The following is a 12,897-nucleotide window of genomic DNA, read 5'->3' as shown; positions in this document are numbered from 1 at the left end:
ACATGAAACTAGTGTGACCAGGTGATCGATGGTCACCATGGACTCGGTGGACTGAAGGGTCTGTTTCCATGCCATCTAAACGCAGTGTTAATATGCCTCGGTATACTCTCTCCATCCACAGCTACTGAAATAATTAAATGTACTAATTAGGCACTTTACATTAAACTAAAGCCCCTGTTGCACTTGCGTGTCGTTGGCACGCTAATTACGCGACCTCGTGGTCACGCGACGGTCCCGTGAAGGTCGCGGACAATTTCATGCTTCCGTACAGCCGTCTGGAGCGAGTGACGTCATTTGAAGATGGACACACAATGCTGGAGTAACTCAGCGGGACCGGCAGCATCTCTGGAGAGAAGGAATGAGTGACGTTTCGTGTCGAGACTCTTCTTCTGAAAGAAGGGTCTTGACCCAAAACGTCACAAAATGTGATTCTCTCCAGAGATGCTGCCTGAGTTACTCCAGCATTTTGTGTCTATCTTCAATTTTCTTGGCCCCGCTCTGGGAGTAGAAGTGGGGAGCGGATCCGGACCGCAACGGCCGTGAGCCGCAGGCCGAGTTCGACGATCGTTTGCCTGCTTCTGCTGCTGTTGGAGGTGAGACGTTGCGTCGCGCCAGGGTCTTGGGCCTGTCCCACTTTGGCCGTCAGTTACACGACAGGCCGTTGGCGCGCAAAGATTTTGTTCGCTACAAAATTTCGGAGCGCCGCGCGATACCGCGCACAACTCCATACCCCTCCGCGCTTCTCAGTGGGACCGGCCCCGCGCGGCCATACGATGCCGTTCGCATCAACGCGATGACGAGGTCGCTTAATTTGCGTGCCAAGGACACGTAAGTGGGACGGGCCCTTAACACTTAAACTAAACTAAACAAAGAGAAAGGATCTCAAATAACATTTGCCAATGAAGCAGCAATACTTAGCACTTCCCACAAAGATTCCAATGGAGATTCTTTTCCAATGTATGCTACTGACAGGAGTGAATTCGAAGAGAATCCTGCCATATGATGGGTTTAATATCAAGTTGGCTGAACAGACAATCACACTTAAATATTCTTGCATAAAATATGCAAGGAAATAAAACCCACAATTCTTAATTGTCCTTCTTGAACATGAGACGTGGGCTGAAACCTTGCACATCATCATATTTGAAGAGAGAGTTTAGTTTAGTTTATTGTCACGTGTACCAAGGTACAGTGAAAAGCTTTTGTCGCGTGCTAACCAGTCAGCGGAAGGACTATACATGATTACAATCGAGCCATTTACAGTGTATAGATACATGATAAAGTGAATATGTGATTAATGTTTAGTGCAAGATAAAGCCCGTAAAGTTCGAGCAAGGATTGTCCGAGGGGCTCCAATATGGTAGATAGTAGTTCAGGACTGCACTCTAGTTGTGGTAGGATGGTTCAGTTGCCTGATAACAGCTGGGAAGAAACTGTCCCTGAATCTGGAGGTTTGCGTTTTCACACTTCAATACTTTTTGCCCGATGGGAGAGGGGAGAAGAGGGAATGGCCAGCGTGTGACTCGTCCTTGATTATGTTTCTGGCCTTGACGAGGCAAGGTGAGGTATAAACGGAGTCAATAGAAGAGAGGTTGGTTTGTGTGATGGTCTGAGCTGCGTCCACAATTCTCTGCAATTTCTTTTAGAAACATAGAAAATAGGTGCAGGAGTAGGCCATTTGGCCCTTTGAGCCTGCACCGCCATTCAATATGATCATGGCTGATCATCCAACTCAGTATCCTGTACCTGCCTTCTCTCCATACCCCCTGATCCCTTCAGCCACAAGGGCCACATCTAACTCCCTCTTAAATATAGCCAACGAACTGGCCTCAACTACCTTCTGTGGCAGAGAGTTCCAGAGATTCACCACTCTCTGTGTGAAAAATGTTTTTCTCATCTCGGTCCCCTTTATCCTTAAACTGTGACCCCTTGTCCTGGACTTCCCCAACATCGGGAACAATCTTCCTGCATCTAGCCTGTCCAACCCCTTAAGAATTTTGTAAGTTTCTATAAGATCCCCCCTCAATCTTCTAAATTCTAACGAGTACAAGTCTTTCTTCATATGAAAGCCCTGACATCCCAGGATTCAGTCTGGTGAACATTCTCTGTACTCCCTCTATAGCAAGAATGTCTTTCCTCAGTCTTATTCAGTCTCCTACTTATGTTCTTGGATGGAGCTGTTCCCAAACCAAGCTGTGATGCTTCCCGATAAAATACTTTCTATGGCGCATCTGTAGAAGTTGGTGAGAGTTGTTGGGGACGTGCCAAACTACATTCGAGAAAAAATAAAATTCCTAACCATAGAGGCTATGCAGTTGAAACTTTTGCTCTATTTTACATTGGATCCAGCTGCTGGGGGTTGGGGGAACTGGAATTCGTGTCAGTTCATTTCCCTTGATTGTAATGGAGAAAGTTGGAAAAACAGTAGCGTATTGATGTATGTGTGATGACTGATAGCTGCTATGGTATTTTCCCGTTAAATGATTCTGATGTCAAAATTGTGACATTTTACTTTTATTGTTGTCACCTGCACCGAACTACAGTGAAAAGTTTTGTTTTTGCATGCTATCCAAATAGATCAGATATATCATATATCAATACAGTCAGGTCAAACTCGGATACAATAATTAGAGCAAAAGGGAAGCTATGGAGGGCAGACTATAGTTCTCGGCATTGTCGCCCATCAGTTCCATGGACAAAGTCCAATGTCTACAATGGGGTATAGGTGAATCAGACAGTACCAATAGACAATAGGTGCAGGAGTTGGCCATTCAGCCCTTCGAACCAGCACTGCCATTCAATGTGATCATGGCTGATCATCCACAATCAGTACCCCGTTCCCGCCTTCTCCCCATATCCCCTGATCCCCCTCCACTATCTTTAAAGGCCCTATCTAGCTCTCTTGAAAGTATCCAGAGAACCGGCCTCCACCACCCTCTGAGGCAGAGAATTCCACACTCACAACTCTCTGTGTGAAAAAGTGTTTCCTCGTCTCCGTTCTAAATGGCTTACCCCTTATTCTTAAATTGTGGCCCCTGGTTCTGGACTTCCCCAACATCGGGGACATGTTTCCTGCCTCTAGCATGTCCAAACCCTTAATAATCTTATATGTTTCAATAAGATCCCCTCTCAACCTTCTAAATTCCAGAGTATACAAGCCCAGCCGCTCCATTCTCTCAGCATATGACAGTCCCGCCATCCCGGGAATTAACCTTGTGAACTTGCGCTGCACTCCCTCAATAGCAAGAATGTCCTTCCTCAAATTTGAAGACCAAAACTGTACCCTAACTTATGGAAGGTCCGTTCAGAAGCCAGATAAGAGAGGATTGGGACAAGTCTTTGACTATGTTGGTGTTTTTCCAAGGCAGCATGAAGTGTAGATGGAGTCTATGGTGGTAATTTGGGTGATGGATGGTCAGCATGGACCTAGTGGTCCAATGAGCCTGTTTTCATGCTGTGTTTATTAACTAAACATATAGGGTTGATGCTTTCTCCTGGATAGTTTCAGAATATCAGTAATGTTTGCATATGGATAAAGCATAACAGTTTCCTGATTGTAATAATATATATAATGGTGTGATAAGATATAAACTAGTCATCAAGATAAAAGCAGCATTTGTATTTGGATAAACTGATTATTGAACCACAAATATAAGAGTCGGAAAATATACTTGCTGATTGACAAATAATTGAACATGGTATTTTAACAATCACTCATTCCCGATACAATTATATCATATTTTACATTGACATCAAGTCACTTCTTAGAGGCAACCTTTTAATAAATGAAGAGATTGCAACTGAGAACTATTATTTCCTCACATTACTTTTTGCATTAAGTTCCATGTTGACCACATGTCCCAGCTTTGGTTATAAGCACCAGAACTTTTTATCTTACAACTTGTTTTAATCCACTTTCCTGATGCCATCTCTTGAATACATTGACTCTTAGGATAATATAAAACTGGTATCGTTATTCTTTGCAGTTATTCGTTATTTTCGAATAGATAGATATATCTCACCTGATTTTCACCTAAATTTAAGTGGTATGTCATAAACTCTAGATATGTTTTAAAGTAAAATGTATTGCCTTGGAATTTTTGAGCCTTGGATTCTTGGTTGGCTTTTAGTGATGTGTCTGTAATACTCTCACCCTTTGAGTTTAGTTTTTAGTTTAGTTTAGAGACTTGTGGTTTCTGGAGACGTGTGGTTTCATGCATTGAGTCAGGGATGTTCTATCATGCTTCAGGGTAGGTCATTAAAGTGTTTGATATTGAATACTTCAAGGCGATGTATGATATGTATCCCACTACCAAATTCATTTGTGAAACACCAACCATTTCTATGGCAAGCATGTCAAGTTACAAGTGACACATGCGTAGGAAGGAACTGCAGACGCTGGTTTAAACCGAAGATAGACACAAAATGGTGGAGTAACTCAGCGGGAGACAGGCAGCATCTCTGGAGATAAGGAATAGGTGATATTACAGACTGGAACCTTTCTTCAGTCTGTTCACCTTTTGCCTGCCGTGCTTTGTCCTGCCTTTCCCTTCCCCTCCCTCTTCGAGCTTTTCCCTCTCTGACTCTCAGACTGAAGACCCGAAACGTCACTAATTCCTTCACTCCAGAGATGCTGCCTGTCCCGCTGAGTTTTTTAACACCATTTTAATATGTGCCTGTCCATACTTGGGCGATACACTTTTTGAGCTTCATCACTTGCAGTGAGGCCACATATCCAGAGGAGAACATGTGTGTGATATCAGAGTGTCTCCGTGTCCTTTTATTTTTCGAAACCATGTACAGTGTGATAAATACTTAAATATAACACCAAGGTGAAGCTCTTGAACATTGGTATAATTTGTGATTTTTTGTTTTGTTTTTAACAGCAATATTACATCTTGCTGATCATTACAGACGGAGTGATAACAGACTTGGATGAAACTAGACAGGCCATTGTGAATGCTTCTAAGCTGCCATTATCTCTGATCATTGTTGGTGTTGGTGAGGCAGATTTCACTGCCATGGAGTTTCTGGACGGTGATGACGGAGTTCTGAGATCTCTGACTGGAGAAGCAGCAGTCCGAGACATTGTCCAGTTTGTGCCATATAGGAAATTCCAGAATGTGAGTATTTTCTGTTAAGCTGGTATTCAAATATTGAGGCCAAAGAGGCAAAGAAGTAACTGGTGTGCAGGAGAGTAATAATTTAAATATTTAGTCCGCTCCACATGGCAAGACTTCTTTTCCTCACCATTGTTGATGCTGGTGAACTGCAATCCTTTTACGAGTTCCAAACACCGTGATCAATGTGACATTTAAGTTGCAATACATCCCTTGCACACCAAGCGCTGGAATAACTCGATAGGTCAGGTAACATCTCTAGAGAAAAAGGATAGGTGACTTTTGGGTCGGGACTCCAGAGCTGCTGCCTGACCCGCTGAGTTATCCCTGCATTTTGTGTCCATCTTTGGTATAAACCAACATCTGCAGATCTTGGTTTCTACAGATCTCACATCATTAAAGGCCTAAAACAAGTCTCCCTTGGTTTTTGAGTCATCTGGTACTTGTACATAACATTCAGAGTAGCAATACCGCACAGAAACAGGCCCTCCTGCCCAACTCATCTTGGCTGGTTGAAATGTCCATCTAATCTTGAACATTGAATTCTTTAACTTCAAGTAGCCCTTGCTTTCCCTCGCTTTCCGTCCCCTCTCCTTCCCCAGTTCTCCTTCCTGTTTTACTGCCTTCAACTACTTTCTATTTCTGTACCACCCACTCCCCTGACATCAGTTTGAAGAAGGGTCTCGTCCCGAAACATCACCCATTCCTTCTCTCCAGAGATACTGCTTGTCCCGCTGAGTTACTCCAACATTTTGTGTCTATCTTTGATTTAAACCAGCATCTGCAGTTCTTTCCTACCCATCTAATCTAGTCCACTTGCCTGCATTAGGGCCATATCCTTCTAAACATTTTTTCCTATCCATCTATCTGTCCAAATGCCTTTTAAATATTCTACCTGCCTCAACCACTCTCGCTGGCAGCTCGTTCGATATACCCACCGTGTGAAATTGCTCCTTATTAAATTTTGCCACTCTCGCCTTAAAATGATGTTCTCTTGTTTTTGAGTGCCTTTTCCTGAGAAAAAGAGTAAGCTTTTGCCTTATACATTCCCTGGTGACGTCACACCAGTTTTTCCACTTTGAAAGAAATGACCTGAAATTCGGGAAATTCGGGTTGTCTTCGGGTAATTTTAGGGAAATGAAATAATATCGGGAAATTTCCCGGCCCGTTAAGCCTTCCTGAACGGCTCATGTGCGACTTCTGCCCCAACTGCACACGAGCGGATACCGGGCACACTGCGCACGTGTGGGGAGACGCGACGGGGTCCAATCAAACCCGCGGGATGATTTATGGAGAAAAAGTGTGTGCGTGTATATTCACGACCTGCGCAGTTGGGGGTGGCCCGTCAGCCGCGTCACAATTGAAAATGCCTTCTCCATGCACATGCGCAGTGGGCCCGGTATCCGCATGTGCGCAGTTGGGGCAGAAGTCGCACATGAGCCGTTGGGGAAGGCTTATCGGGCCAGGAAATACCATCAAATTCCAGGAAATTTGGAATTCTATTTCAGGAAAAAAAAATTGAGGTGTGGAAACACTGCGTTATACACGCAATGTGTAAGATCATCCCTCGGCCTCTTGTGCTCTAGTCCTGGCAATCTTCTCTGTGGTTTTTCCAGCTTAATGCCATCTTTCCGACAGCAGTTTGATTAAAACTGAACACTATACTCCTAGTGTGGTCTCACCAAAGTCTTGTACAACTCCTGTAATGCCCTGAATGATTAAGGCCAGCATGCCAATGTTGTCTTCACCATGTAATCATAAGTTTAAATCATAGGAGCAGAATTAGGCAATTTGGCCTGGAGTTTACTCCACTATTCATTCGATTATGGCTGATCTATGTCAGGCGTTTGTGTGCCCCTATAAATAAATGTGGATTTAATTAAAATGAATCATTTGTTTTGAAGGTACCATCCTATCAGGGGACCAACCATTCTTAAGTTTCTGTTTGTCTGTCCACAGGCTGCCAAAGAAGCTCTTGCACAAAGTGTACTGGCTGAAGTTCCTCGCCAAGTTACCTGCTACTTTAACACACACAAACTCTCTCCTCTAAGTAGGCAAACGCCGTCAAATGAACAGAAGCCGTCAAATGAACAGAAGTCGTCAAATGAACAGAAGCCATCAAATGTACAGAAGTCGGCAAATGACCAAGACCTGCAAGGGGAACTAAACCTTGAAGACGGTTTGGATTTCTAATTGATGGGGAGTTACAGTTTCTGAAATATGCTTATGTCAAAGTGCCATTGCATTTATTAGTCCTATGTAAACCTATAGTTATTAATAAAATATCCAATTTAAAGTCAAAAGCCAACAAATTGGTGTTCTTCCACATCAATAATTATTTTCTATTTTGGACATTTTCCAAAGCAAGTAGTTCTTATTAGTTTGGTGCCCTAGGTCTTGTCATAGGTATGTGTGTGTCTGTGCACAAGATCTGAAAGGAATTATGCAATGCTTTTGATCTTTGTGTTGTACAGAGTTTACAGGCTATTTGGTCTATTAGTTTGGGCATTTCCAAATCAATGAAGAGGCAATCAATTAGTTTCCCTACCTATGACCGTATAGGCTGATGGAGTACAAGGTTAGAAGCCGTCCAGTTTCAGTTGCTTGGGTCTTGAGCATTGATATTATTTAAAGCATGCATACAAAACTGAAAAGTGGCCAATTGTATGAGTTTCAATCTGACTGACAGTTTCAATCATCAATAAAAGCAATTTAATGTCATCAACATGATTTAATGGATTTGTACTGATTAAGTCAGCAAGTTTGTAACCAGAACATTGTATTTTCATTTTCACCTTGGTGTAACTAGACAGCAATTATATTTAACAGGCAGCATTAGAAATTAAAAAATACTCGGCATGCTGGCTTCAGATAATGTCTTGGCTGCTCTATCAACTTGACCTTTAGTGTCAATAACATGAGTTAGTTACACCAGTGCTCAGCATCATTGGAGCAGCTTTCGCCACAAAATGGTGGCTCATTGTGAAAGAGAAGAGACGAGCAGAAATCAAAAAGCATCTTTTTACTCAAGACCTTACTTAGCACTACAATCACTTCCCATTGAAACAATAGACTTCTGCTTTTTTCCTCCTCTGCACACACACACACACTGCATGACGCCTCAGTACAAAATGTTCTGAATTTAAAAATAAAACATTGAGGAACATTTCTTTTATACTATGGTTAGCTGTTATGAACCAAGTCAGTTTGAATTATGCGAGAAAAACTTTCAATTTTGTAGATTTACCTTTTGTGCCATATTGTGTTCTTGCATTGTTTTCATTTTTGACTATATACGTTTAATGCAAGTATTAATGCATGTAAGAAATGAAATAGAAATTATTCATGTTGTGTAATTTTTATATGTTGTCATGCGCCATTTGGAATTAAAAAAATTGAAGACTTGGCCAAAATTGTATGGGCTTGTTTCAAGAAAATAAATGTGCTTATGAGAATCTGTAAACAATGAATGTTATAGCTCTTTCTGCAATAAAGAACGCATAGAAGGCTTGCATACGACATTGTTGTCTTATTATACAGATTAATGTTATTCTTATATTTTGATCATCAAACAGTTTCTTATGGGTGAAAAAAGGAATCTAATCACCTGATTGGCTTTTGAGGTGTCCATATCATTCTATTTCCACTTCCGGTTTTAAGCACCTTCTGGTAATTAAAAATCTGAACTAATTTGACAAAACTGCATTTGTGGCATTGTTCATGTTTGCATATATTTATCATAAGTTTTAGTATGTGTCAGAAAACAATGTGCTGCAATTTTACAAAATATACCTTTCAAAAGGTTTATCAAAGGTGACTGGCGAAAGAGAGGGATGTTGGGAGAAAGATGGAAGATCCACCTAAAATAATTTGGGGTGACTGGAAAAGCTTTGTCAACTCTGAAAACGATCTCCTGGTTGCCAAGCATTTGAACTCTCCTTACCATTCCCATACAGACCAATCTATCCTAGGCCTCCTCTACTGTCTGAGTAAGAACACACGCAAATTGGAAGAACAGCACCTCGTATTTCGCTTTTGCAGTTGCCAACCCCAGCTAATGGAAGGACTGTTTCGAAGCCTGATAATAGAAGGGAAGAAGCCATTTCTGAGACCGGCAGTGTGTGCTTTCAAGGTTCAGTACCTTCTGCCAGATGGGAGCAGGGAGAAAATGGAATGACTGGGGTGGGCCAAGTCTTTGATTATGTTGGTTATTAATTATTATTACTTTTCTAGATACTAGTAATTGGCTCCTGAACTATTGGCAAACAATTATAATATAGGGTCTACTGAAAATTGTGGATAGGGAATTAGTTGTTTGTGCTTGTACATAAAAAATGTAATTATCATACTTTCTTTCTCACAAAATACACAAAGTGCTGGAGTAATTTACCAGGTAGACAAATATGCTGGAGAAACTCAGCGGGTGAGGCAGCATCTTTGGAGCGAAGGAATAGGCGACGTTTCGGGTCGAGGCCCTTCTTCAGATTGATTTAGCAGGTCAGGCAGCATCTCTGGAGAACATGGATAGGTGATGTTTCTGGCCAGGACCTTTCTTCAGACTGAGTGAGGAGGTGGGAGGGGGGGAGAGCTGGGAGAGCAGAGAGGCAGGACAAAGCTCCGTTGCTGCCAACCCGCTGCCTAATTTTTACAGAGAAAGATCGTCACTGAAATTCTTCTCTCAAATGTTCTTGTCATGAAGTTACACCTCACCTGCAACAAACTTTCGACTGGCATGAAACAGGAACATAGCAACATAGAAAATAAGTGCAGGAGTAGGCCATTCGGCCCTTCCAGCCTGCACCGCCATTCAATATGACCATGGCTGATCATCCAACTCAGTATCCTGTACCTGCCTTCTCTCCATACCCCCTGATCCCTTTAGCCACAAGGGCCACATCTATTAAATATAGCCAATGAACTGGCCTCAACTACCTTCTGTGGCAGAGAATTCCACAGATTCACCACTCTGTGTAAAAAATGATTTTCTCATCTCGGTCCTAAAAGACTTCCCCCCCCCCCCCCCCCCCCCCCCCCCCCCCCCTTAATCCTTAAACTGTGACCCGTTGTTCTGGACTTCCCCAACATCGGGAATAATCTTCCTGCATCTAGCCTGTCCAACCACTTAAGAATTTTGTAAGTCTCTATAAGATCCCCCCTCAATCCTCTAAATTCTAGCGAGTACAAGCCGAGTCTATCCAGTCTTTCTTCATATGAAAGTCCTGCCATCCCAGGAATCAGTCTGGTGAACCTTCACTGTACTCCCTCTATGGCAAGAATGTCTTTCCTCAGATTAGGAGACCAAAAATTGTATGCAATACTCCAGGTGTGGTCTCACCAGGACCCTGTACAACTGCAGTAGAACCTCCCTGCTCTTATACTCAAATCCTTTTTGCTATGACTGCTAACATATCATTCGCTTTCTTCATTGCCTGCTGCACCTACATGCCTACTTTCAATGACTGGTGTACCATGACACCCAGGTCTCGTTGCATCTTCCCTTTTCCCAATCGGCCACCATTCAGATAATAGTCTACTTTCCTGTTTTTGCCACCAAAGTGGATAGTCTCACATTTATCCACATTATACTGCATCTGCCATGCATTTGCCCACTCTCCCAGCCTATCCAAGTCACCTTGCAGCCTCCTAGCATCCTTCTCACAGCTAACACTGCCCCCCAGCTTCATGTCATCCGCAAACTTGGAGATGTTGCATTCAATTCCCTCATCCAAATCATTAATATATATTGTAAATAGCTGGGGACCCAGCACTGAGCCTTGCGGTACTCCACTAGTCACTGCCTGCCATTCTGAAAAGGACCCGTTTACTCCTACTCTTTGCTTCCTGACTGCCAGCCAGTTCTCTATCCACATCAATACTGAACCCCCAATACCGTGTGCTTTAAGTTTGCATACTAATCTCTTATGTGGGACCTTGTCGAAAGCCTTCTGGAAGTCCAGATATAACACATCCACTGGTTCTCCCTTATCCACTCTACTAGTTACACCCTCATAAAATTCTATAAGATTCGTCAGACATGATTTACCTTTCATAAATCCATGCTGACTTTGTCCAATGAATTCACCACTTTCCAAATGTGTTGCTATCCCATCTTTAATAACTGACTAGCATTTTCCTCACTACCGATGTTAGACTAACTGGTCTGTAATTCCCCGTTTTCTCTCTCCCTCCATTTTTAAAAAGTGGGGTTACATTAGCTACCCTCCAATCCTCAGGAACTACTCCAGAATCTAAAGAGTTTTGAAAAATTATCACTAATGCTTCCACTATTTCTGGGGCTACTTCCTTAAGTACTCTGGGATGCAACTTATCTGGCCCTGGGGATTTATCAGCCTTTAATCCATTCAATTTACCTAACACCACTTCCCGGCTAACCTGGATTTCACTCAGTCCCTGCTATTTCCAGCAGATTATTTATGTCTTCCTTAGTGAAGACAGAACCAAAGTAGTTATTCAATTGGTCTGCCATGTCCTTGTTCCCCATGATCAATTTGCCTGTTTCTGACTGCAAGGGACCTACATTTGTTTTAACTAATTTTTTCTCTTCACATATCTATAAAAACTTCTGCAGTCAGTTTTTATGTTCCCTGCAGTTTTCTTTCATAATCTATTTTCCTTTTCCTAATTAAGCCCTTTGTCCTCCTCTGCGGAACTGAATTTCTCCCAGTCCCCTGGTAGGCTGTTTTTTCTGGCTAATTTGTTTGCTTCATCTTTTGTTTTGATACTATCCCTGATTTCCCTTGTTATCCACGGATGCACTACCTTCCCTGATTTATTATTTTGCCAAACTGGGATGAACAATTGTTGAGGTTCATCCATGCAGTCTTTAAATGCCTTCCATTGCATATCCACCGTCAACCCTTTAAGAATCAATTGCCAGTCTATCTTGGCCAATTCACGTCTCATACCCTCAAAGTAACCTTTCTTTAAGTTCAGGACCCTTGTTTCAGAATTAACGATGTCACTCTCCATCCTAATGAAGAACTCAACCATATTGTGGTCAATCTTGCCCAAGGGGCCACGCACAACAAGACTGCTAACTAACCCTTCCTCATTACTCAATACCCAGTCTAGAATAGCCTGCTCTCTCGTTGGTTCCTCTACATGTTGGTTTAGAGAACTATCCCGCATACATTCCAAGAAATCATCTTCCTCAGCACCCCTGCCAATTTGATTCACCCAATCTATATGTAGATTGAAGTCACCCATTATAACTGTTTTACCTTTGTTGCACGCATTTCTAATTTCCTGTTTGATGCCCACCCCAACTACTACTACTGTTAGGTGGCCTGTACACAACTCCCACTAGCGTTTTCTGCCCCTTAGTGTTTCGCAGCTCTACCCATATCGATTCCACATCCTCCAAGCTAATGTCCTTCCTTTCTATTGCGTTAATCTCCTCTCTAACCAGCAACGCTACCCCACCTCCTTTTCCTTTCTGTCTATCCCTCCTGAATATTGAATATCCCTGGATGTTCAGCTCCCAGCCTTGGTCACCCTGGAGCCATGTCTCTGTGATCCCAACTATATCATATTCATTAATAACTATCTGCACATTCAACTCATCCACCTTATTACGAATGCTCCTTGCATTGAGACACAAAGCCTTCAGGCTTGTTTTTACAACACTCTTATCCCTTATACAATTATGTTGAAAAGTGGCCCTTTTTGATTTTTGCCCTGGATTTGTCTGCCTGCCACTTTTACTTTTCACCTTGCTACCTATTGCTCCCACCCTCATTTTACACCCCTCTGTCTC

The 12,897-nt window shown here is 42.5% G+C and overlaps 1 protein-coding gene across 2 annotated transcripts in view; it reads left to right on the top strand.

Moving 5' to 3' along the window:
- The window catches only part of LOC116972458 (copine-3-like), a 52,305-nt gene extending 43,666 nt beyond the window's left edge, over positions 1-8,639 (top strand). For both annotated transcript variants that reach the window (XM_033020183.1, XM_033020182.1), the window contains exons 15-16: positions 4,887-5,123; positions 7,080-8,639. In XM_033020183.1, the coding sequence (XP_032876074.1) occupies positions 4,887-5,123; positions 7,080-7,313 (471 nt within the window). In that variant the 3' untranslated portion in view covers positions 7,314-8,639. The remainder of the gene's footprint in view (positions 1-4,886; positions 5,124-7,079) is intronic.
- Positions 8,640-12,897: the final 4,258 nt, after the last annotated feature.

The sequence above is a fragment of the Amblyraja radiata genome, chromosome 4 (assembly GCF_010909765.2).
Source record: "Amblyraja radiata isolate CabotCenter1 chromosome 4, sAmbRad1.1.pri, whole genome shotgun sequence".
Classification (NCBI taxonomy): domain Eukaryota; kingdom Metazoa; phylum Chordata; class Chondrichthyes; order Rajiformes; family Rajidae; genus Amblyraja; species Amblyraja radiata.
The sequence above is the reverse complement of the archived record's forward strand: the minus strand, read 5'-3'. Positions and strand labels throughout refer to the sequence as shown.